Source organism: Hirundo rustica, chromosome 4 (assembly GCF_015227805.2).
Source record: "Hirundo rustica isolate bHirRus1 chromosome 4, bHirRus1.pri.v3, whole genome shotgun sequence".
Classification (NCBI taxonomy): domain Eukaryota; kingdom Metazoa; phylum Chordata; class Aves; order Passeriformes; family Hirundinidae; genus Hirundo; species Hirundo rustica.
This window is the reverse complement of record NC_053453.1, coordinates 62,730,568-62,755,315: the sequence shown is the minus strand read 5'-3', so window position 1 is coordinate 62,755,315 and position 24,748 is coordinate 62,730,568. Positions and strand designations below refer to the sequence as shown.

At 37.4% G+C, this 24,748-nt stretch overlaps 1 protein-coding gene across 4 annotated transcripts in view; it reads left to right on the top strand.

The window, feature by feature from the left end:
- Positions 1-18,794, top strand: part of CCDC91 (coiled-coil domain containing 91) — a 114,563-nt gene extending 95,769 nt beyond the window's left edge. For 2 of the 4 annotated variants that reach the window (XM_058420411.1, XM_040063199.2), the window contains one exon: positions 14,389-15,680. In XM_058420411.1, the coding sequence (XP_058276394.1) occupies positions 14,389-14,508 (120 nt within the window). In that variant the 3' untranslated portion in view covers positions 14,509-15,680. Of the gene's footprint in view, positions 1-14,388 lie in introns of all 4 variants that reach the window. The other 2 variants (XR_009207801.1, XM_040063198.2) reach the window with 2 other exon arrangements.
- Positions 18,795-24,748: the final 5,954 nt, after the last annotated feature.

The following is a 24,748-nucleotide window of genomic DNA, read 5'->3' as shown; positions in this document are numbered from 1 at the left end:
CAAGAGAGAACTTAAAGAGATGCTGGTAGGAGGTGTTCCAGTAGCAGAGTTCTGATATTACTATATCATATTCCTGTGAATAGGAAGAATCCCACCTGAGAAACTTAGGTTACAAATTAGTAGCTTCCATTTATTGATCCATTCCTGTTAAGTCACTTGCGAAATTGTGTATCAAAACCAGGGAATTTTGTTTTGAACACTTGTAGGTAAAGCTTATGCCCTTAGGCAGTTTTTATCAGAACTAACTTTGATATGTGTTAGTTTTTTGCAAGTGTTCTTGATTTCAAGAGTCAAGCACAGCTTTCTTCTGAAAGTTTATTATTAGAAGACAAGTGCAAGTGGAGAGGTTATGAAAATCAGTTTCTTTTAAGTTATTAATCTCAAATGGGTGATCTCTTTTTTTTTTTTTTTTTTTTTTTAATAATACTCGCTATATTTTAATGTGCCTTAGAACAAAATAGGGTGTCATTACCATTCTTGTTCCTGAATGTTTGGCTTGGCATTTGATGCAAGGCCTCAATTGCAGGCTGACGTGCCAGCAGCTGAAGCTGAAAACAAGACTGCGGTGGGCAAACTCAAGATTTAATTTCAGAAAGAGTGTTTATATTTTCCCTGGGGCCCCATTAATGGGAGTCCAAACCCTAAATGTTACCACCAACACATTTTAACAGACCAGTTTCCCAGTTTTTGAAGTGTGGTGTCACCTTGAGTATTTTTCTTTCAACTTTTCCCCCCTTCTTCTCACTTTTAAAGAAAAGCAATGAAGTTGTATCATTTTTGGCTGAATTCAGTGTCATGTTTGGGGAACATAAAGTTCTGTGTAGTGTAACAAAGTGACATTCAAAAATATTTAATTCTATCTTCTATTTCTGCATCAGCTATTTTAATAACTCAGCTTCTGCAAGTTACCAGTGCAAAACTTTGTGTTGCTACAGAACACAGCAGCACCCAGTGTGTCCTAGGGGTCCCCACGGTGATATCCTGAATCCACCTGACCTTGGGATATCTGTGCCATGCCCAGGGTGAACTTGTGACCAACAGGTCAGTGCCAAGAGAGACAGTAGTGATGGGGGTCACTGAGAGTTCCTCAGCTCGGTTTCCTGCTCCTTCAGCTGGGCCTGTTTTGTGGCTTTAACGGGATTAAAGAAACATTTACACTGAGGCTTTAGGAGCATTTTCACACTGTTCCTCTACCCGACTCAAAGAGCAATATAAATCCAAATGGTTAAGCCAGGGATTTATGGGAAGTTGTAGTGTAAGATGAGTTTGGTGCACCTGGCTCTCCTCTCCTCTGTGGATAAGGATCCTGAGGCAGTGTGATGTATCTGCATGGGATACACAAGTGAGCCTGGCATTTCTTCCGGAACTTTTAGATCTCTGTAAGCTTTGAAATTATTGTTTCTAAGTGTTAAAAGGTAATTATAGTCTCCTGTGGAGGAATATAGTATTTCTATTGATTGATCCTATCAGGCATTTTTGTTCAGAGGACATTTTGGCCTTTTTCTGCCACTTTTCAATAGCGAACATGGTGCATTCAAGAGAATTTTTAATTTCCTGGAAATTACAGTGCTCTGTCTTTAACAAATGGAAAGGGGGGGGGAAATACAATTCTCTGCCACTTAAAAAGGAAATTTTTAAATAACCAAAATTATAATTTTCAAACTCCTTGAGTGATCATTTATGCTGATGAAAGCGATTTAGTTGAAACTACATACATAGCCTATTGCAGGGTATTCTGCAATTACTTTAGCGTAAAATTGCCAGTTTGAAATTCTTTACTTAAGTTAAAACTGTTTCATGTATCCTTTTGTGCCACAGTGGATAAATCTACAAAGACTGAGATTATGCCTGTACTCTTTAGTCAGGCAAGATTCCAGTTGAAACTGAAATCAAGTGGTATTATTACTGAGAAAATATTGTGCTATCAAAGCCAAAAAGGGAAAAAAATAACAGGATGAATTATAATGTTCAGTAATGAGATGACTGGATACTACACTATTTCAAAGCTACTCTTGTGATTGAGATGTATTGTGTTTTTAATCCAATGCATATCATCTTAATTACTGTAAGAGTAACTTTGTATTTGCTCTGCAAACACGTAATTATTCAGCTGGCTCTGTGGATATAGACTATTCACGGGAATAAAGACTTGCAGTGTGCACTGTACTAATGTCACCCAGATCTATCTCTGAGCAGAGAGTGGTGTGGTTTTCTCCTCATCAGGTGATTAGGCAACACCTGAGCTCCAGGGAAAAGCAAGATCTGTCATGCAGGGTCCCTCTGTTCTGCAAGTATTGTTAAGAAGGCAGAGGAGGCTCCCAGAAGTTTCTGTTATCCTTTAGGAAGGTTGTGTTTGATGGGAGGAAGCAGGGCATCCTTGCACACCTCTGGCTCCGTGTAAGTGAGGCTCTCCTGTGCTACTCCGGATTTATCCCTCTGTGTTAGGATTTCATGCTGTACTCGTGGGAATGTGAGAATTGTAACCGGATCATCTGTTTGAAGATTGGTTGTTTTGTGTTCTGTTCAACTTTCTCAAAACATGTTTTGATATTGACTAGGGAAAAAAATTCAAAGTTCTTGATCAGATGTGTGGGATTAAGCATTTTTAGTGCAACTTGGGGCTCTTGTCCATATGCATTTTCAAGAGACCTTTTGATTAACCAAGAGTAGCTAATTGAAGAAAAAAAAACCAAAGAGCATGAACAACAAACTCTGGAAAAATCTGTATATCCATGTGTGCAAATGAACATGAATACCCTTATCTTGCCATCCTAGTGGGAGAGTTAGGTCAGCTAAATTTTAAAGGTTAAACATTTAATATTCTATTAGACTAAATAACTGAATGTTTTGAGGAGGAGGAGGACTTTGGGGATTTTTTTGTCTTTCCTATTAAAATAAAACCTTAATTATTTGCTGTCTTTGTCTTTCAGATTTATCTATATGCTTGTAACTGGATTTGTATTTCACTGTCACTTCTTAATTCAGAATTTATGAGTATGTACAACTAAGTATTTTGTAACATAGCAGTTATGAATTTGATCTTTAAGTTAGTGTAATCCACATTGCTTTGTACTAGATGGAAAGTTTAATCAGTTCAATATGATCACTTGGATTAATTAAAGCTAAGAATATCATCTGCAGTTTTATTTTCTTAGTCATAGGTCAACTTCTTGGCTTTTTCCAAGTTCCTGCTGTACCATTCTCTTAGCACCAAGGGGATCCTAAGGACTTAGAAACTTAATGATGGCCATGCTCAGCAAAGGCATTTTGGCATGCACCTGCAAGGCTGTCATTGCAAAAGAGAAGAGGCAATTGTTCCACCCTGATTGACTTCATTATGAGTTCTCAGTGCAAAGATCAGAAGTTGGGTCACTGTCTTCTTCCATCCCTAGACTTTTGTGATACCATTTTAATGACACTGGAATTGAGCCCCAAGGAGACAAGGACAGAATACAGAAGGCCCTTTTTTCCATTGTTTCCATTACATGCAAGGGGCAGTTTCGTGGTCTCTGTGTTCTGCGAAGGTGCAGAAATCACAGTCATTTTAATGAGGTTCTCTATAGAATTTCTCTGTCCAGGCACCAGGATAAGATAAGCCCAGAGTAATTGTAGAGCCACCACAAAGTCACATTACTTGGCAGATTGTCCTGGCTGTAGAGTGTGAGGGCAAATTACTTTTTTCCTCTTGTTCACTGCACAAATAAAATGAATAGATAACTCTGTATAAGGATGGTTTATGCTGTTCTGAGCTGTGTTTTCCTACAGCGGAGGAAGATTCGTGGTTCAGGGTTTGTTTGGGTTTTTGGGGTTGCTTTTCATTTACACCCAGCTCCTTTTATGTGGAGATACTTGAGCCTCAGTAGTTTTGTCTGCTTACTCTTTCAGCTGGGGAATTATTTGAGACTTTTCATAGTCGGTTATATGCAGGAAAATTCAAGGTATTTTTACCCCAAATCTTGCAGCTTCTTTGATCATTTTTTCAGGTATGACTTTTGCTGTTTTTATCCTCCTGCTGAACTCTGATTTTAAAAAAGTAAATGGGAAAGTTTGCTTTACCCATATGTGTTTTGATGAATCTTTCCTATGATTATTTCCTGCAATTGGATTCCTGCAGCAAAGCCAGTGGGATCAAAACTTGAGACTCAACCGAGTTGTCTGTGAAGCTAGAGAAAAGTGTAAAGAAATAAATTTTCTCACCTACAGCAATAGCAAGATAAGATAGATGAAGCAAAGAGATGTGGTTTCCTGTTTGCTTTTTGCATTCAAATCATTATCCGTGTGTTAGAAATTCAGCAAGATGCTTCAATGACTAATGGTTAATAAGTATATATGTTATTTTTTCTGCTTTGGCTGCTGGCTACTGACTCAAATAATTTGGTCAAGTCTATTTTTCCCTCCCTTGCCCTTTCCCCTCACCCCACCCTGCTAAGCAACAGTTTCTTCTGGGTTTTTGTTGGGTTTTTTTTTGGTTTTTTTTAAGTAATGTGAAGCAAGGAATTGCCGATGTGGAAAACTGCTGTTCTCTTTGTGGTTGTATGCTCTGGGGGTAATTTCTCAGCAAAGCCTTGACACAAATTTGCGTCTGGAAAAGCAGCAGAATAGCCAGGCAGGTACCCAAAGGAAACTGCTTTGGGGAATACACTTTTTTGGGGGGGATTCACTCTATCCCTGCTGCTGAGGAGTCTCCGCTGGCTGGCATTTGCAGGACGGATTTGGAGTTGTGTGGAACAGAAAGCCTGCAGATTTATTGCGTCCTGCTGGTGATTTCTCCCTCCTCCTTTAGAATCTTCCTGCCTGCCTGTGATGTTGTAAGTGATGACCTGCTGAGAGCCGTGGGTCCTCAATCTGTGTGAGTTTTGAAACAGGCAGGTCTTGTCTTTGATGACATTGTTGCAGCTGCAGCTTTATGAACTGCTTCGCTGGCAGCTGCCCTGAATTTTGCTGCAGTAGCTTGGCTTCAAACTCCAAACTGAGTTTTTCCAGTAAAATGTTACTGTAGGTAAAAAACATTATCTTCAGTCTTCTCAATACTGAAGAAGTCCAGTAGTAAATGTGGGCTCAAAAAATTCTGTCTGAATAGTTGGACATTAATTTTGTATTCCCTAAACCTTAATGTGTAATTACTTAACCTAATGCATGTAGAGTGCCACAGATTTAATGCTAAATTTATCACAGATTTGCTGCAGGCTGTTTTTCCTTGTTTAATTTCTTTGTGTGAATCCATCAACTGTAATCTACAGTGGTAATTTGAGAAAGATACCTGTATTTCATGTGATACCATCTTTGCCCATGACTTCTAGAATGTACTGTTTCATCCTGTCTCAAAGTTTCATTTAAATGAAAACCTGGCTGTTAAATCAAGTGTTCCTCAAAACCAAGAAGTGGGATTTTTTTTCCTGCTGCTTCTATTTACCAAACTCCAGTGCGTTGTTAGGGGACACTTTGCTTTAGAGATTGTGGCGGATAGTGTCAAAGTTTCACAGGAACCTTCAGATAATCATGATGCAGCTCCAGTCTCCTTGATATCTAGGTAGATTAATTGCAGTCTGACTCATTGTGTTATTTGTAGCTTCAGCTTTCCATATAGCACAGTTTTTTCACCTCCCAGCCTAAAGCAGTGATCCTCTCTCATGTGTTATCAACCACCTGTTACCCTTCCTAGAGGCAAGGAGGTTGTGCTCCTGCTGAGCCTTCTGTTCATGAAGGATCACATTAGATACAGATGTTTAGAAAGCACCCATGGCAATGGAAGAGCAGTTATACAACTGTGGTTTCACCGTCTTGCACATTATTAGGTTTTGGGGTTTTTTTCAGTTTGTATACAAACTGAATTATGCAAACACTTATGATGCAGTGATTATTTCTATTTTACATACTTACTCACAGATAATGCAAAATACATGTTCACAGTAACAAAAAAGATTGTTCTTATTAATGCCTTTATCTCCTGTTTGCTTTTCAGTTAGGCTTAATTAATCCAGTTCTGTAGATAACATGTTCTGTGAGCATGACTCAACATGAGCCCATTAGATAGCATTTTTTTATTTGGTTTGATAACAATAGACATTTTTATGTGTAGGAAAATTGTTGCTGCTTTTAACCAAGTGTGGTTAGTGTGGATTAATTTGGAGCACGTTTGCATACTGATAAATGAAGCAGATCTTTGATACCAGATCTATCACCCAGCCCTGCACTGAGGGCTTTTCAGGAAGTATAGTCTAATAGTCTTCAGGCATTTTCCTGGAGAGGTGGCAATTTGGGTTTATGAAGCTCCATAGAAGGCCTGTGTAATTTCTGCCAAGTCATTTGTATCTGTATTAAATCAGGATGTGATAGTGCCTAAGACTGACTTGGTTTCTTAAAACAGTTGGAGAGAAAACTGTTAAGGGCTTCTACATTCTATGAGTACTCAGGGTCTGAAAAGCCTGGATAGAAACTAGTCTGAGTCACTTATAAATCCTTTATTTAGGTGCTGTTGTAAATTTCTAGTTCTCTTTTTTCATATCAGAGGAAGTGATCGGATGTATTTGGCCACATTGTGGTTAGTCTTCTGCTTGTGCCTGCCTCGTTGAGACTGTAATCCATTGTGTTTCAGAAGCTGTGCAGGCATTTGCCAGGGCCAAATACTAACCATTTGTCAGTAAGAGATTTTGAAGACACTGTTTGCATGTGTTTCTGTATATTTGTTTTAAGAATCTTGCATCTGAGACTTAAAACCACAGCAATCAGATTGCTGGAGCAATCAGCAATTATGGTAACTCCTTTTTTTGGTGTATGGTGACAGTCTATAAATAATTTGGTCAAGAAATCCCATGTGTGTAACCTGTTAGGTATGTAGCTCACTGCAGGGATTTCTCATGTGCTAATGCACATGAATACTCGTTATGATTTTTGTGGGCTTAGAAAATGCCTATTTTTCACGTTCTACAGTAGTCTGAGCAGGTGTTGCAACCTTTGTTAGTTCATTTTGCACTCAATATAATTTCCTTGATTGAAAGCAAATTTCCTTTCTTGTATTTGTATGAAGATCTGGGTCCAGCTGGGAGACAGTGGAGATTCTGAGAGGTTTGACAGGGTGTTTTCCCACCACCTTCAGCAAACTAGGCAAATCTGTTTTAAAGATGTGACCCACATATGGTATTATTTTAATGATCAAATTCAGAGCATAAAATCCTTAAGGTTTAGAAGTTGCAGCATTATTTATTTAAAGGGGAAAAAAAACCCAAAAAACAACCATTTTCACATGGCAATATAATTTATTAAACATCACTCTTTCCTAGAGGTTGTATTGAACACTGATGACTTTCTGATGTGTAGCAGATACTGTATAAATTACAGCCATGAAGAACCTTGTTCTTATATACTTAGTGTTATCAATAGTAGAAATTCACAGGTGGACAGACAAAAATGTCCTATCCTGGGATTAATTCTAAAATAAGCTCTGCTGCACATATGTACCATATGGATCTGTTTTCCTTCTCATCCATTTTAGAAATGAGGGGAAGTAGTTCATTGTTTCCTCATCCAACTTGCAGATTTGCAGGTTCCTCAAGGTAATAATTTTTCTATATGTTCTATTTAATGTGCTAGGGAATTTTTTTAAAAGCCTTCTGTTGAATCTGAGGGGAGAAGTTCATGTTAGTGCGCTGAGAAAGATTTCTGGACCCATAGTTTTTCTAGAAAATATTAGCATGTAGCTGAACTTCTGCAGCTACAGAACCTTTCAGGAGCGTGTCAGGCTCATTCATTGGAGTGGGTTAATTGTGTGGGGAAAAAAAAGCCCAAACAAACTTGCCTATATATCTTAAAACTTTTCCTCAAAGAGGAGTATTGACCAATCAAGCAGTGAGAAGACATTGATGAGTGTTTAGTTATACTGCAGGGGTGGGTTGGACTGAGTTTGTTGGCCTCAATTCAGTACAGTGGAATCCTAGCAGTAAGTTGCAGTAGTGCAACTTTGCACCATCAATTGGGCCAGGAGGAACCTGCAGTAGTTAAGGTTTTGATTGTACATGAAAAGCCATTATTTTTCCAAAATGCTTTGTCTCTAAAAATATATAGAAAATATCACAGATTTAAAATGCAATTATTCCCTTAGAATTGAAGTTCAGATCATTGTTCAGAAAGACCGTAACCGTAATTTATAGCTCAGACTGATGCCAAAATTACCTATTGTTAAGTAATTATTGTTACGTACAGATGTACATGTAATTAGGATAAACAGAAATACCTAAAGGCGAATTCAGTTGCAACATCACTGGTTGACTCTAAGCAAGAAGTTGCATTACATCTGGGTTCCTTGCTCTGGGGCAACCCACTATATTTTTAACATGTTGTCATTGTTAAGCAAGTCCCTGCACAGAGGAGGGAGTGCCACTGACAGAATTTTTTAGTGAATTATTTACATTATATATGAACAAATCAAGCATCACTGTAATTTCTTCCTTATACTTAAGTAATGTATGTTCCTGATTCAACTGATTTCAAAGGGACTTAAATTTGTTCCTCTAGTCCTTAATAATTAAGTACAGAAGTATTTAGAAAAGCAATCTGTCACATCAGGACTTTTGACTGGTGTTCTGCTCTCCATGGGCACATCCATCGACATATTGATCAAATGGTGCTAATTTAGAACTATAGAATAAAATGAAAAATTGTACCAGAGTCTTTTCAAGTAAAAATGGGAATTGTTTTTTTATTCCTATATTAATCTTCTTCAGAAAAGATGTTTAACTAAGTTGTAAAAAATATAGTCTGAAGTATGCCTGTCATTATTCTTCAATTTACATTTACTTTCTTTTCTATAAAAGTTTTTAGTTAGTAATTTATATAATACAGAACCATACAGAAAAATAGAAATTTGAAATCAATTAGTTTTCAAACAGCAAAGTTTTAGACAAAAGTTTAGTATATTTATCAGTAATAAAAATACATAGAGAAATTAAGACTAAAGAAACTAGGGTAAACTGCTTTACCAATTATCAGAACAAAGCTTCAATCATTTTTACTTCAGTGTCAAAATGTCCCCTTTCTATTGAACATTCCTCAGAAAGGGAACAGGAAATAACAAAAGAATGCTCATACTGCAAGTCCTCTGAAAAATATGAAATTATGCCAGGCTGATGTCTATGAATAATTACCTGTGGCTAATCAATATTTAGCTTCAAAGAAATGCCTTGGTGATTAATCCTATTCGACAGCCAACCAGCAGCTACTTGTAAACACTAGATAAATGGAAAGCCTTGTTACCGGCTGCTTAAATCCACCTTCAGAACCCATTCTCTTCACTCATCCATCTCTGTGTTTTCAATTCCCCAAAACATTCATTTTGCATTTGAAATTTTCCTGTCTTTGCATGAACATTATTTTCTTTGGGTAACAAGGATACTTTTAAGGATTTTATGTCTTCCCCCACTGGCTCTTCCTCCTGTATGGATGAATATAAGCGTAAATATCACTGCTGGCATATTTTCTTTATGAACTTTCTGGTTTTCCTGGAAAAAACGGGACTCAAAAACTTAATTCTGGTTCTATGATCTTTGGGAAACTGCTCTGCTTCATTACAATATAATGGCATTGGGTTTTTTTATTTATTTTATGTGTGATCAACTACAAAAACACCAGTAATAAAAGTACAATTAAAAGCTTTCTTCCACAATATCTTTGCTCTTTTTTGATCTCTGGTCGTTGTATTTGTTGAATTTCATGATAAAAAGAAGACTGCCGTTTTTACTCCTGTCAGTATCACAGAGCCAGAGTAGTGAGCTGAACTGCTGCTGAATACATTAATCCTCTAATTATCATTTGAAATGCAGGTAAATTTTTCAATATGTATTTGAATAAATGTAGCTACTATTTCAACAGCTGCAAATACATTTGGTATTGGGAAGTTTTATTATCTGAGAAATAATCTTGAAAAATACCATTTTAAACAGTTTTATATTTATACAGACAGTAAAAATTGGAAAGCCGTATATAACATTAATTTTGTTTTCTTCACTTTCCTGAGTGAACTTCCGGCCACAGTGAGATTAATAACAAAATACACCTTTACTGTGGTGAGATCAGGATTTCATCTTATATCCTTCAGTCCTTAACCTAAAATTATATTTTCTATGTGCTATTTTATTAGTTACTAGAAAAGGAGAGTGTAATTCTGACACACAGCAGTTATTTATAGACTTCTGATTGGCTTTCTACTCTAGTAAAATGAAGTATTTAAAAAAGTTGGTGAATATTTAATAGAGGAAGATAAGCATGGTTGCCTTGAAAACAAACCTATTTGCAGGTAGATATTGCAAGGAGAAGATAGGGAGGATGTGCACGCTCAGTTGTTTGTTTAAGAAACTGATTTCTACTTTAGGCATCACTCATGTAGACTTTCTTTCCATTTCACAGAAAAATTGAAAGGTAAGATAAATCTAGGAAAATGTAGAGCTGAGAATAGAGGTTGAATTTTGGTTTGGTTTGAGCTATGGGTGGCTGAAGTGATGCAGGGGAAAATGCGTTGACTTAAAATGAAATAGAGCAGCCTGGGATGGAAGCACTGTCCTGTGGTAATACAGTGCCTTTTTTTTTTTTTTGCTTCCCAAGTCCAGTTCTTGCATCCACTCAGGAGTTCTGCTGGGGCTTGTCACTTCAGGTCATGCCTTGCATGGTTCAGAGGCACATCATCCTGGGTGGCCTATGGATATGGCTGAGGTGAGACCCCACAGGGAGTCTCATCCAGACATCTTTGGCCAGAAGCAGTGTGGAAATGCGCTTAGATCTGGGAAGTGGACTGAAGCTTTAAAGAGAGGGGAACAAACAGCACTGAATGTGTTGAACGGTCCTGCAACACTCTGCTCATTCTTGGTAAATGAAATGTCTGAAGGGTAGTGGGAATTTAAGGAGTGGAATTCAAGAAGTGTTTTTTCCAAGTCTCATATATCCAGTTTCTCAGTAGGATCCATGCAAGTGCCGAGAGAGGCAACCTCTGGCTCTTAAGGAGAAAAAGAAAAAAAATCTGTTCAGTGTTAAAACATACTGTTGAGTAACTTAAAATTATGAAGTTCTGGAATACTTAAGCTTTGAGCAAAATAAAGCTCCACCAACTGGACACAGTCTAAAGAATTCCAGAACTTTGAACTAATAGATTTCATAGAGTAAAAGAGAAATACTGACTAGCAATGACAACAGTAACAATATGGTGTAGGAAAATGCCCTTTCTTAGCAGATCTGAACCAACATGATGCATTTTTCAACATGTATTGAATCAGAACAGTTGGGTTGGTTTAGTTGTGTGAATGTCCAGCCCAGATATGTTATTCATGCTGATTACATTTGCGTATGAGTCACATTCAGTTTTGAATTTGCCAGATGTCCCTTTATGTTTGTTTAAATAATGAGATCATTCCATGAAATGAACAGGACCTAAAAATATAGAGAGAAGACTCTTTGGAAAAGTGAGATTTAAAATATCTTACAAATTCCCCATTTTGTGGTATAACATGCAAGCAAGAGCACAGCAGTGTGGAGGCACTCTTCAAAAAAGTGTGTCCATTGCTAACAGTTCATTAAACATTATACTGTATAACAAAGCTTCACTTGTTTCTATTTCCCAGCCAAGTAAATTTTCTCATTAACAAGCATGTTCTCCTGAATGTAGTCAAATGCACCATTTTCAAAGCCAGCATCCTTTGTTGCTTCTCTTTTTGTGTAAAGTGAAGATCCCAAGTGTTTCTAAATTATTTTGTGATTTACTATAGCATTGAAGATTTTTAGAATGTCCTGCTCAAGGCAATGCATATTCATAAACTGAGCAAACAAGGGGCAACTGAATTCTCAAGTTTTATATTATTGCATTGACATAAACTTTTAATAAGCAATAAACTTCCCTTACGCACAAATGGAGACTACCAACTAACCACTTGAGTTCAACAAAGGCTCCTCAAATGTGTACTTAATTCATTTGAGACTTTTAACATCTTGTTCAAGCCTGAAGAAATTCTGGTTTTTCGTGCTGCAGCCAATCACGACACATATTAAACATTTACTTTAGTACTTGGTGAAATAAATTTAATCCTATACAATTTGAAATTGCAGCCTTGGTAAAGAAACTTGAGAGCAGCGTATCAGAACTCACATCTGGTGAGCTGCTCTGGTCTCTTTAAAGCAGAATTTGCAAGGAAAGACTGCAAGAAAGGAAAATAGAGAGTTTAGCCAAAGCTCGTGGTCAAAGCTCAGTAAAGAACTGTCTAGGTGTATAATGATATAATGATGCAATAAAAGGAAACCACTAAAATTCATTTTCATGCTGAGCTTCTCCAATTGATATACCTACCAGAAGAAAGAGAATCCAATGACATAATGTAAGAATTATATTAATTAGAGAAAGAGGTATCTGATGTTCTTTCTTAACATGGAACAGATGATATTATGTGAACTGTCCTATATCTGTCCATTCATTCCCCAAAGAAATATGGATTACAAGCACAAAAAAAGCCTGCAAGCTTCCCCAAGCAAAATTTTTTGGTCCAGAAGATACAAAGAAGGCAAGGTACTTTTCAAATCAGAGAAAATGCACCAACACAACAGAGTAAGAGGTTTTTGTTCATTTCTTCCAGACTCTTCCAGCTTCTTTAGAGATTAGTTTGCTGTTTCTTCCATTTTCTTGTCAGTAGTAGCTGTTACTTGAATATATTAAGAACAGACTTTTCTGACCTTTATTTGAATTAGATCTGCTTAAAAATATGCTGTAAATCAGTGGGCTAGGTTCTCATCAGGCTGTGTATGGAGCCCTGCTTTTGCAGAGAGATGCAAAATTTTGGACAGCTGAAAATTTGCAGAGCTAGAAACTCACTCAGATGGGGTTGGATGGGGCTCTGAGCAACCTAGTCCAGTGGAAGTTATCCCTGCCCATGACAGGGGGTTGGAACTGGGTGGTCTTTAAAGTCCCTTCCAGCCCAAACCATCCTGTGATTCTATCCTTCTATTACTGAAGAAGAGTTTTATGATTGTGTGGTGTTTAGAAGATACCTATGTGTTCTGCTGGTAACTAGATTTGATATATTCCTCTCTGTTGAAACAAATTGCCAAAATATTCTAACTACCTGGCTTTGCATAAATTAGAGGAATTTACGGAGCAGAAAAGCACAGGGTCATAAAAATGTGTCCCTTTGTGTATTAAATCACAGTGCTGCAACTATCCTGAGTGTATTTTCAAAATGAAGTGGGAAGCTGTCACTATCCTTGCCTTGCATTCTTTGTTGATATTTTTAAAAATAGTCTATCTGTTATAAAACAAAATGAGCATTCAAGTGACTGTTAGAGCAATTAACTGGACTGCTGATTGATAAACAGATCAGCTTTTGCTGAAAGCTGTAATTAAAGCTGTGAGTCCGAGATACATGAGTCAGGATATATTTTTTTAAAAACCTACCATTTTCCATTGCATATGAACTTGTGCACAATAGTCTGACAGAAATGCCAACTTCTTCAAAATTCCATTACTTCCTTTCCCTTGAGTGCCATAACTTTTATGCCACATTAGCCTTGTACCACTGCCTTTCTGTCTCACCCTGTGTCATCCTTATATGGGTATTTAGTTGAATTTGGGCTGATTGAAGGATAGTCAGATTGAAAATGTCTCTCAGTTCTGATAATATTTGTTTGACATCTGAACTTCGACATTAAAATGGAAGGAATTTTACAGTGCATTTTATTTATTAATTTATGTTTAAAAAGTTCAAATGCTTTTCAGTAAATGATTATCGTTGATGTTATCAAATATGGTTTCAGTAAATCATATTTTTGTCATTTATATGACATAACCTGCCAAATCTTTCTATAGTGTTCTTACCTTTTTCAGTGGGGAAGGTTGTCTATACTGCAAGGGTATATATATATGTATGTTTCAGATTATTTGGCATTAGGGGATAAAATGTAGGAAGAAGCTAAGTAAGTAGCAAATATATTGACTTTTCTCTGAGTATTACTTAAGCATGCTGCCATTTAAATTACCAGTAGGCTTTGAATTTTTGAATATGCAGTCATAGGTAGTGATCACTTTAAAGCTGAAGAAGTATTTTTTATAAAAGCAACAGTTGTAATTTCTGTGGGGATTTACCTAGCATGGCAGCTAGGCTGTTTAGCATTCTCAAATAGATTGTGTATAATTTGACAGCTTTAAAGTTACTTTTAGCTTTGTGTGCATTTTATTCTGGAGAAACTCAAATACTCCATTGAAAAGTTGTTATTAAATTATATATGCACATTGAAATTACTTAGGCTCTTTAGTTGTTAAATTTTTGTTGTTGAATATGGTTGGATTTTTGCTGACAAACCCTGGCATTTGTTTTCAGGTTTTCTTGAAGTTGATTGATTTTTTTTTTTCTTTTATTTCAACAGCTTGATGAAGTTGTTCGTCAGAGAAATCTGCATAGTTTGGAACTTTTCCTTTCATGTGCACAGAAACAGTTAAAGGTTTTATTAAAAGAAGAGCCAACCTCAGAGGAAAACAGAGACTGACGTTCTCAGTGCTGATGATACAGTGTGATTTGTGAAGCTGCAAACCTCCATCTAGCAAATAATGAATATATTCCAGTCTTTTTGGATTGTATCATTGAGTCAAGATTGATCTGAAATGCTTGATAGAAATGTTTGTGGATGATGTTCTACTATTTATTTATTTATTTTGTTACTATTATCAGATGGCAAATATGAGAGGGAAAAAAAATCCTTGGGGAAAAAAAAATTGGTTTATTTAGGATTTGTTTTATTTGGAATTTTGCTTTCATTATATTTTCTAGTAGCCTATAGTTGAAGTCCTAGATAACTGCAGCAATGATGAAAACATTTCCCTCTTATGTCTCTTATAAATTTAGTGCCATGTCTTAATGTGATTCATCATTACTTTTGATATTTTAAAAAATGGAGACAAATATTTAGTTGTTTATAGATACAAATCCATCTCTATTTCCAAAGTATCTGCCCAAGTCGATTTCTTCAGGTGAGCCTGAGAAGCTTGTATATCTTGTATGGCTCTCCTGTATAACAGAAGAATCAGTACTGAAACATGAGAGTGTTGTCAGGCATTTATAAACAAATACAGCTCTAGGAACAGAAAAATCTAAAAACTAAACAGTGCATCTGTTTAGGGTAGCGCAAAACATTGCCGTGACCGATGTATAGTATGTATTTTATTTCCATTTTACAGCACTAGTTCAATTCCAAAAGTCATTTTCTCATGAAATTACGATTAATGTGACTGACCTCAGTTTCAGGAAGAAGATGTATGTAATTATGTGGAGACTGATACTGCACTGCCTCAGTGGAATTTCTGACAGAATAAGGAGTGCAGCTTGCTGACCTCACATGCCCTTTCTAAGTACATCGAAGGAAGTAAAAAAACTCCCCACTGACATTACTGGACTTTGGATCACTTGTAGGTCTTTCTAGTCTTGCTAGCAGCAGATGGAGTGGAATTTCTGTGCCTACACTCTGTTGATTGTAGAACTGAGGCCTTAGTTGTAGAGAAGCTCTGAATGAAATGAGGGAAAATAAGTGTTTATGCTTAGGTATATATAAATAAACTAAGAATTATCTCTCTTATGGTGAGCTTATGGGCATTTTTTAATTGTGGTTCTTGTTATTTGGATGTGCTTTGGGTTTTTTTATTTAACTGATTTTTTTTTTCATCGGCACTTTTAATAAATTGCTTTCTTATAGTAATAAGGAACACCAAATGCTTGTATATGTATTTGGCAGTATGAAACAAGTATTGCAGAAATTTAAGGTTTTTTATTTAAATCTTTTTCCTTGCTTCATTTTTGTAATCAAACCCAAAGGTTTTGTCTATTGTATACACAAAGGTACACTGAAGAAATGAACAGTGCTGGTTTTACTAGATGATGACATTACCCTGCAAATGGATTAAAATCCAGTCTTCCCTTTCATACTTGATTGACTGAACAGTTTCCATTTTTTCTGGCAGACAAGAAACTCCTTAAGTGTTAACGAGTTGCCTACTCTTTTTCTGTTCCTAAACTAGTGAAATGTTTTGTCTCTGTAACTGCACCAAAGATGACATATATGTCCCCCATGGGGTTTTTTTAATGTCGAGGTACTGTAAAAGGAAATTATTTGCCTAGTGCTTTGTCACAATGTGTGTTTAATTGTGGAAATGTGGTGTGAGCAGATTCCTCAATGAACTTCTTGATGTTGTTCTAGGTCTGTACATGAAACAATATTCCTTTTTTACTAAAGACATCCAAATGTTCCCCTTCAAAGCTAGAGCCTTAAGTGTCCATCAGCCTTCTTCTAATAAATTTGTATTCTGACTTGCAACACTATGCAAAAACAGTTTTTGGAGTTTATGATTGGAGTCAGTAAGATTTCACTGGCAGCTGTGATATATTTTTTCCCATTAGATCATATGTTATTTAACTTCAGCTCTTGAATATTGTGATGTTCACAGAGAACTGTACATATTTTTTTTTTCTTACCTCTGACAGTTTCTTCCTCTCTACCCTGCAAGCAAAATTACAGACTAGACCACAGAAGGGCAAGACCAGATTGGGAGCTGGGGTTACATTCAAAACTCTAAGTCTCAGAGAAGAAATTAACTTATACAGCAAAACTAGACCTATTGAGTAGGTGAGCTTTGCAGCATACAATATCTACCACCATCTCCATACTTTATCCGAAGCTTTAAATCTTAGGGATATTTTTCGTTTCTATCTAACCATAAGAGAATGCAGTTTGTGGAAATCTGGGAGAAGGGAATCGCAGATTTATAGAATGGCCTGAATTGAAAGAGGCCTTAAAGTTCACCCAGTTCCATGGGCAGGGACACCTTCCACTATCCCAGGTCGCTCCAAGCCCTGTCCAACCTGGCTTTGGACACTTCCAGGGATGGGGCAGCCTCAGCTTCTCTGGGCAACTTGTGTCAGGACCTCACCACCCTTACACAAAGGAATTCTTTCCTAATATCCAATCTGAGCCCACTCTCTTTCAGTTTAAAGCCAGGGACAAGTTTGCAAAATTCAGTCTGTCTTCCCAGAAGTTGACATCACATTTTTTTAAATTCTTTTTTTATTCCTACGTGCAGGCTGGTGAATGACATAGAAGAGAAAATGGCATGTTGTATATCTGCTGGGTAGAACTTGATCTGCCTCGGAGGCCTGGCTGGTAGTGTTAAATTTTGGCAAGACTGTAATGAGAGGAACAAGAAACCCTGGAAATAATCCTCAGAAACAAAATGCAGGAACTAGAACATCAACAAAGCTCATATAATAAACATTTTATCTATATCTTCATAATAATTCATATTAGGAATCAACCATAAATCCTGTTATGTAATAAAAGACATGGGTTGGACAGTTTGTTGCGTGTATTAGAAGTGACTTTAAAAGTATGGCAGCCGGTAGACCCAGTGTTTAAAATGCTGTCTTTCTGTGCTGTTAGTCAGGCCCGCTCTATTTTACCCCTTCTACTTCATGTGAGTTGTGTGATTTGCAGCAAGTAGTTTGCACAGAATTGATACTGGATATTGTGGCATCATACGGTCTGACACATTTGTGTTGTATTTCTGTAGATTTATGTTGGCTCCTTATCTGCTTCCACTACAGGATTCTAGATTGGGTCGGAGACCAGGTATGTGCAAGTCATGCACAAAAAGGAATAATGGGCAACATATTCTTTGTGTACTGTCAATACTTAAGATATGGGAATATTTGAATTTTTTCCTTGCTGTAAGAATCTCATTGACAAATTACCCTTGAATTCCTTGAAACATTGAATTCCTTCACTTCCATCATTAGGTGGCAAAACAAAGAAAAAGCAGTAATCATTCCAGAGGCTGAGATCACTTCAGTATTTTGAATTTTTTGTGCGTCTTTACATTGGCTTCTGATCAGAAGTGTGTCATGTCCTGCCAGCTCAGTAAATGGTGAGGTTAATTCCTGACTGTCTGAAATCATCCATGCAGACATGACCTTAGAGAGCCTAATTCCTTTTCACACCAAAACTTCCTTACAACACTTGAGACCAACTCTGCTCTTCCTCAATTTCCCATGCCCACGTTTGAGCTCACAGATTTTTCCCTACCCCTGGGATGAAGGGAACATGTGATAAGATTTTGTCTTTCTTCCTGGAAGGAATTGGCCACCAATATAAATTATTTATCGGGGAGACTCATATAATTTATGCTCGCTTTCAGATGACATACATTGTCATTGCAGTTGTCAAATGGACTTAGTTTAGGTGCTGTAAACTCCATTGCAGGAGTGATTTAATGGGTGGATGAGATTGTCTTAATTTTTTTCTTTTTTCACGTGGACATCCTGAATGCTGTAAAGAAAGATTTTATATCATCTGTGGCATTCTTTTTTCATCAATGGTCCATAAGTGTGCCAAAAAGACACTGGACTGGAAAACGCTTTTTACATGGGTACATTTCATGCCTTCTATTCAATTCAATGTTCTTGCAGGAACTGACAAAAAATGTTTTCTATGCTCTGTCCAAGAATATTGTTCTTCTGAGGCTTCAAGAAGATTCATCTGCTACCATTGTTTTCATTGTTTATTAATTTTAAAGCCCACATAAAACTAATAGTCCTGCTGCTGAATTAGAGTCATATTTGAACAGCAGAACATCACAGAAAAACCACCCAAGTTGAAATATCAAGTTTTGTGTTTGTTGAGTTGCTCAGGTTTTGTATTTGTTTCTCCTTTCAGTGATACATCATTCTTGTGATAATAATTATAGTTATTATCCTATGACAGCAATAATAGTAACAATATTTTTCTGTGATAGATGTGGTATTGATATTTTATCCATACCTTAAATGCTGTGTAATTATAACCATTTTGATATGCATCAGAGACTCACATTTGCTTATACTGCCTGTGATTCCTCACATTTCAGACTTACACAACCAGCATTTTTTTGATGCTTTCCTTTGTCTGGAATGAATAATAAAATGCACAAACTATTACTGAATAAACACTCAAACTAGTCTTCTTTTTTCAGATGACGATTTTAAACAGTGTAGCAGGGAGCACTAGAAAAACAATGAGATGTTTATTAATACACATATCCTAAAAATATGATTCCCAACAAAATGCCACAAAATTATCTTTTTTTTTTTTTTCCAATTTGATAATGAGTCTGTAGCAATAGGTACAGAACACTATCAGAAGTCAAATCATTAGCATTTGTTCCCGTCCTTCAAGTTAAAATATTTTGTCTTCTTTCAAAAGCCAAAGTGAATGGCGTGTTTTTTTCATCAATGGTCCATTGATGGTCATCAAATGCCTCTCTGCATTTAAAAAGAAACTTGTCCTAGCTGACCCCCTCTACACAAAGCCGTAGGAGGCTCTTTAAGACAGGGAGAAACAGAACTGTTTTTGCTGAATGAACTTGGAAGGATGTTCCAGTTCTTGTACTACTACCAAATTAGGGCACTGGTTAAGTGTTCACATCAATGTTGCTGCATAAATTTTCCAGAAGATGACTGGTCATGGTGATACATGGTCAGTCTATTTTTGTGGCAATAATTTAAAAAATTCCATTACTTGACCATCCCCGTCTTTTGTTATGATCATAGGTTACATATTTAGAGCATGATTGGGAAGCACTGGCTCCCAGGAAGTCAGCAGGAATTCTGCTGTTGGTTCTTTGCAGCTCAAAATGTCTTCCACGTTTCTTGCAATTTTGACCACAATGAATATAACGCACACAGATCTGTCTTTATATGGTTTTGGAAATATACCAAGAAATCAAGAGCAGTTTTTGTGATCAGTTCTTTGAAGGATGTGTCAGCACTTTTTCTATTGGTGGTGCCCTGGAGAAGGGAGATGAGTTGTTAGCTGGAGACACTGGTGAGGGAAAAACTTGTGTCTCATTATTACTATACTGCTGCTAAGAAGGTCTCATCTCAGAAAATAACATGACATGAGAATTTGTCCTTCAAAGTTACATCCAAAGCCCCCAAATAAAATTAAAATTAATTAAAATTAAATCAAATTTTAAAATAGAAGTTTATGCTTTTTAAAACTTGGAAGCATTGCAAGGTTGACGTGTTGACACCCAAATACATTAGTCTGACAAATGCCAATGTTTCCTGAGCATCCTGAGCAGAATGTTGTAGGAGCTTCCCTGGAGCTTGCTGGGGATACCACTGAATCAGGATGATGAACTTACTCTTGCTTGATTGCCTCACTAGTATTAAAAACAAGTTAGATACACAATGCAGAATTCTTTATGTGTCTGCCAAATAAAATGGAAGAGGATCCAGAGGTTGTGTGCAAAGATAATGTATCATCTAATCATCTTCCTGAGAATCAGAAATGTTTTTGCTTCTCAGATTAAATAATTTTTCGTTTGCAGAGATTGAAACAAAAATTCCTGTAAGCTCCAGACACTGATGGTGCACAGGGATGACAAGACTACTCAGAAGAATACAGATTATCACACGCAGGGTGAGCACCAAGTTGCACTCATTTTGGTTTTAACAATATGGAATATAAATGTCATGGTCACAATGTGTGTGCACATTTTCAACCTGTTTTTTCTTCAACAAATATTGCAAAGAACGGGTGGCCTGAAAGCAGGGATGACACGGTCACTCTCCACAATATTTAAGAAATATTCAAATGGATGATCAATTGATCGATCGATTGTCTGATTGTGTGTTGAGACCAATAGTTGATATTTATTTTGAAGCATAAGCATGCAGAAGTTCGTGCTGGTATTCAGAGGAATAACTCAGTTGTCTGTAGCAATTATATGTTTTGGTCAAATTTTTCCTCTTGGTTAAACTGCTAAGTGGGTTAAAGTCTTTACTCAAAATTTAATCACGACCATCTCCAGGACAAAGCTTAGAAATGTCAGTTAACAACTTTTAAAAATATTTTCTACATTACAGCAAGAGCTGATCCACTGTTTGTAGACGTTCTGTTGTTGAGCTCCATGAAATGAATGCATTTTTCCTTTAAAGAAGGCAAAACTGGAGTGCCAACTGGTTTGGGTTTGTTAATCAAGAAAGCCTGTTGGTCAGTCATGTTTCTCACAGTGCTCTGAAAAGAATACATACTGTTATGAAAGCATCCAGAAATCAACCAGAACAGATGTGTTTGCTGACTTTGCAAGTCAAAGTTTGCTAGTGGATTTTACTCCTGCTGTTAAATAGCAAGGCTGGGACTTTGCTTATTGTTTCTAGTTAATGTCTTGCCTTCTTCACAATGGAGCTTAGAGGGAAAGTCAGCTATACCACCCTCAGAAAGGCCTCTCTGATCAAGAAAAACGCTGAAAAGTATTACAGCCTGGAGTCCAGTTAGGAACATGGTGCTTCCATCTCAGACGCCATCCTGCCAACTTCTCTAGCCAAATCTATCATTTTACTCCAGATTTGCAGGGTGACCTCCCCCACTTTACATATATTATGATGTTCTGAGTCTTGGAGAGAAGTGTTTTAGCGCACTTGCGCAGTGAGGACACATCTGGCACTCAGCCGTGCTTCCTGAGATGCTGTGCTACTGTCTTGGCCTTTTATTGTTGAATTTTCTGTAGCTGCCTCTTGCGCATCGTGTTAAACTCACTTCAGATGCTATACTGAAAGAACACTTGGAAAGATCTTAAGTTTTCTTGGTTTTTTATTAGTGAAAATTTCTGATATGTCTTTGCACAGAGAAGGAGGAGGTTGTCAGTGCTGCAAAACTTTTGCCGTTCTTTTAGTGACGGTTATGGTGTGGATCTTACTGCACATCTTCAAACACGAGTCCTGTGTCCTTAATGCTCAAAATTGGCTGATGGAACAGAATACTTCCTCCACAATTTAGGAACTTGGGGGTTTTTTGCAGAAATGGTATCACATGTCATTCAACTTTAGGTTCAGATTTGGTAACAATGTGGTGTGTGGAGTTCCTTTGACAGGTTTGAGGAATTTCCCCCTTTCTACCCTTGGGTTTTCCCCTCATTAAATGGCCCATAGACTGGTGCCCCAATATATACATGCTTGACAATGCTAGAAAATCCTAGCCAGACATTATCATCAAATATGCCAAGATCTTCATGCATTTTTAAAAGTCACAGGGTGGCTTTAGTCATTTTAATAATAAGTAATCATGCTTTCTTACTGTGCTTTATAGGATCTGAGATGTCCAGGATCACAAGAGGTATGGTATTAAAGAAAACATCAAATATTGTAAATTCAGTGATAAAATCACCAGGGGAGTAGCCATGGCTGGAATGTGGCTCTCCAGAATGAAGGTGTCACTGCTTCTCCTGTCCTGCTGTTAACTTCAGTTATGTGGTCATAACTTCCCTTGCCCCTCAGGGTGAGGGCTTGGGGTTAATTTGCACAGTGGCGTTCCACTAACGATATCTTTGTTTGGGATCCTACAGTTCTCTGGTACTAGTGTGACAACATAAGCATTGTGCCACTCTGTCAAGTTGTCCTGCATCATATAACCTCAAAACTCATGGCAAACACTTTTTATTAAGATTATACAGAAGAAAATGTCACAAATGTCACTGCTGTAGGATACACTAGAAAACAGAGGTATTTAACTTGGCAAATTTTTAACTTTGTGTAAAAAATTGAACAACTGCCTCTGCTGCAGCTCCCAGAGCAGTAGCCTCTGTGTTTCGAGTGTGGAGTCCTCTTTAGTTCCTGTTGACAGTCAGCCACAAATGTGAATAAAATCATGCAGGTCCTGAATTAATCACTCATACATTATTTGGCTCATTCCATGCAAAGCTGACAGGCTGCCAGGCAGCTTGGATGCAGATAAGGCAAAAAACGTGGGAGCTGATGTGTGCTCCATGTGTCAGAGGTCTGTCGATGGTCCTGTTTACGGGAGGGTTTCTTCACATTAGAAATTCCAAGTCTTACCTCATTCCAGTACACAATAAAACAAGATAAAATGTGCAGAGATAGAGTGGTCAAAACAGGCATTTGCAGGATCTAGGACTTAAATCTCAGCAATTGTATTTCAAATATGATTGCCAATGAATAGAAGGAAATCTTGGTTCTAAACTAAGGTTAAAAACAAAGAGTGTAAATAAAAGTGTCTAATCAAAAATTCTCAGCAGACATAGACAGAAATTTTCAAAGCTTACTGTATCCTTGTAAAGTTCATTAAGGAAAGACAATGCAATGGACTTTGACCCATTGGAGCACACAAAGTGCACAATTCACACCCTGAATTGACTGGAAAAATAGTAGAAAATTACTGGTTCTCATTGCACAAATCACTATCAAGAGGCAGCTTGTGTCTTTCAATAGAAGAAATGGAAAACTTGTGGAAGAATAATGATCCGTCAGCAGCGTAAGATTTAATTTAGTACTGTAAGGAAATAATGATTTAATATTGGACTAAGACTGAGTTAATAATGTGAAATATGAATATTATTTTTCCAATGCTGCAATATCTGACATGTAAGATAATGAATGGAAAATAATAAATGGCCATGCTGTAGAGTCATCTTTATTGTCCTTTGAAGGTCTGCTGCTATGCGTTTCCCCAGGAGAGCGGCACTGCAGGGAGCAAAAGGGAGGCAGAGCAAATGGCTTACCATCATTAGCTTAGAGGAAAATTTAAAAAAAAAAAAAACCTAGGTAAACTTGCTCTGAATAATCAGGGGTTTAGTGTTCCCTGGGAAAGGTGTTTTCACCACTTCCAGATCAGACCATGGATTGCTTTGGTAATTCTGAGCCATATGGATTCTACTCATTTCAAAGTGAATTCAGTATCTGAGAGTTAGTTACCTGTCAAGAAAGGGAAAGGAAAGGAAAAAAAAAAACCAAACCAAACCAAACCAAAAACAAACCAACAAACAAACAAACAAACAAACAAACAAACAAAAAAACACACACACACACACACAAAAAAAAAAAACAAAAAACCACCACCCAAAACCACAGGCCAGGGAGAGTAGTTTTCTAAATTTTTAATTTGTTTCTCACCATCCAACTCAATTTTAATTGGCATCAAATTAAATTCATTTTCCCTGACATGAACCTATTTTGTTGACAGTAAGATGAGCTCCCTGTACCTCACCCCTATGAGCTTTTTCTTCTTGTTTTTCTCCCTCTGTTCTGTTGAGGAAGGACAGTGAGCAAGCAGTGTCTGGGTGGGCATCCAGAGCCAGCCAAGGACAACCCACCAGACGTGCACTGACACTGGAGCCTCAGTGACAGCTCCTTTAAGTGGATCCCCGCTCCAGTGGTGTCAACGGGGCTGGAAAACCAATGCAAGTCTCCCACAGCTCTTTCCTCATCTCACACTATTCTTCTATTGCCATCAGAAGCTGGGAGAATAAGAACAGGGGAAGGAGGGAGAAAGGACATAGTCTGGAGGAAGAGGTTGGCACACAGTGCCAATGCCAGTGCCAGAGGAGAGGCTGCTTCTTCTTCCCAAGTCCTTCCTTCTTCAGCTCACATTTTCTGATGAGAGCTGAGAGAGCACAAGAAAACAGCAAACAGAATGTTGGGTGAACTCAGCCAACATTCTGTCCTGAAGTCAGAAGACTGGATGAGAGAAGACAAAATAAGAGAACAACAAAGCAGCTCACAAGAAAGGAGCACGCAGCACTGGGAGCTGGCACCAGAGAAGTCAGCAAAGCAGGGAATGGACTGAACACAAGAGTGCAAGGGTGCGATACTGAAGACCACAGAAGTCTTGGAGTGAGCAGTACAAAAAAGAATAAAAATGGTGGTTAGTGAGAGAAAGGCTTGACAAGGCTAATCAGAAAGAAATAACA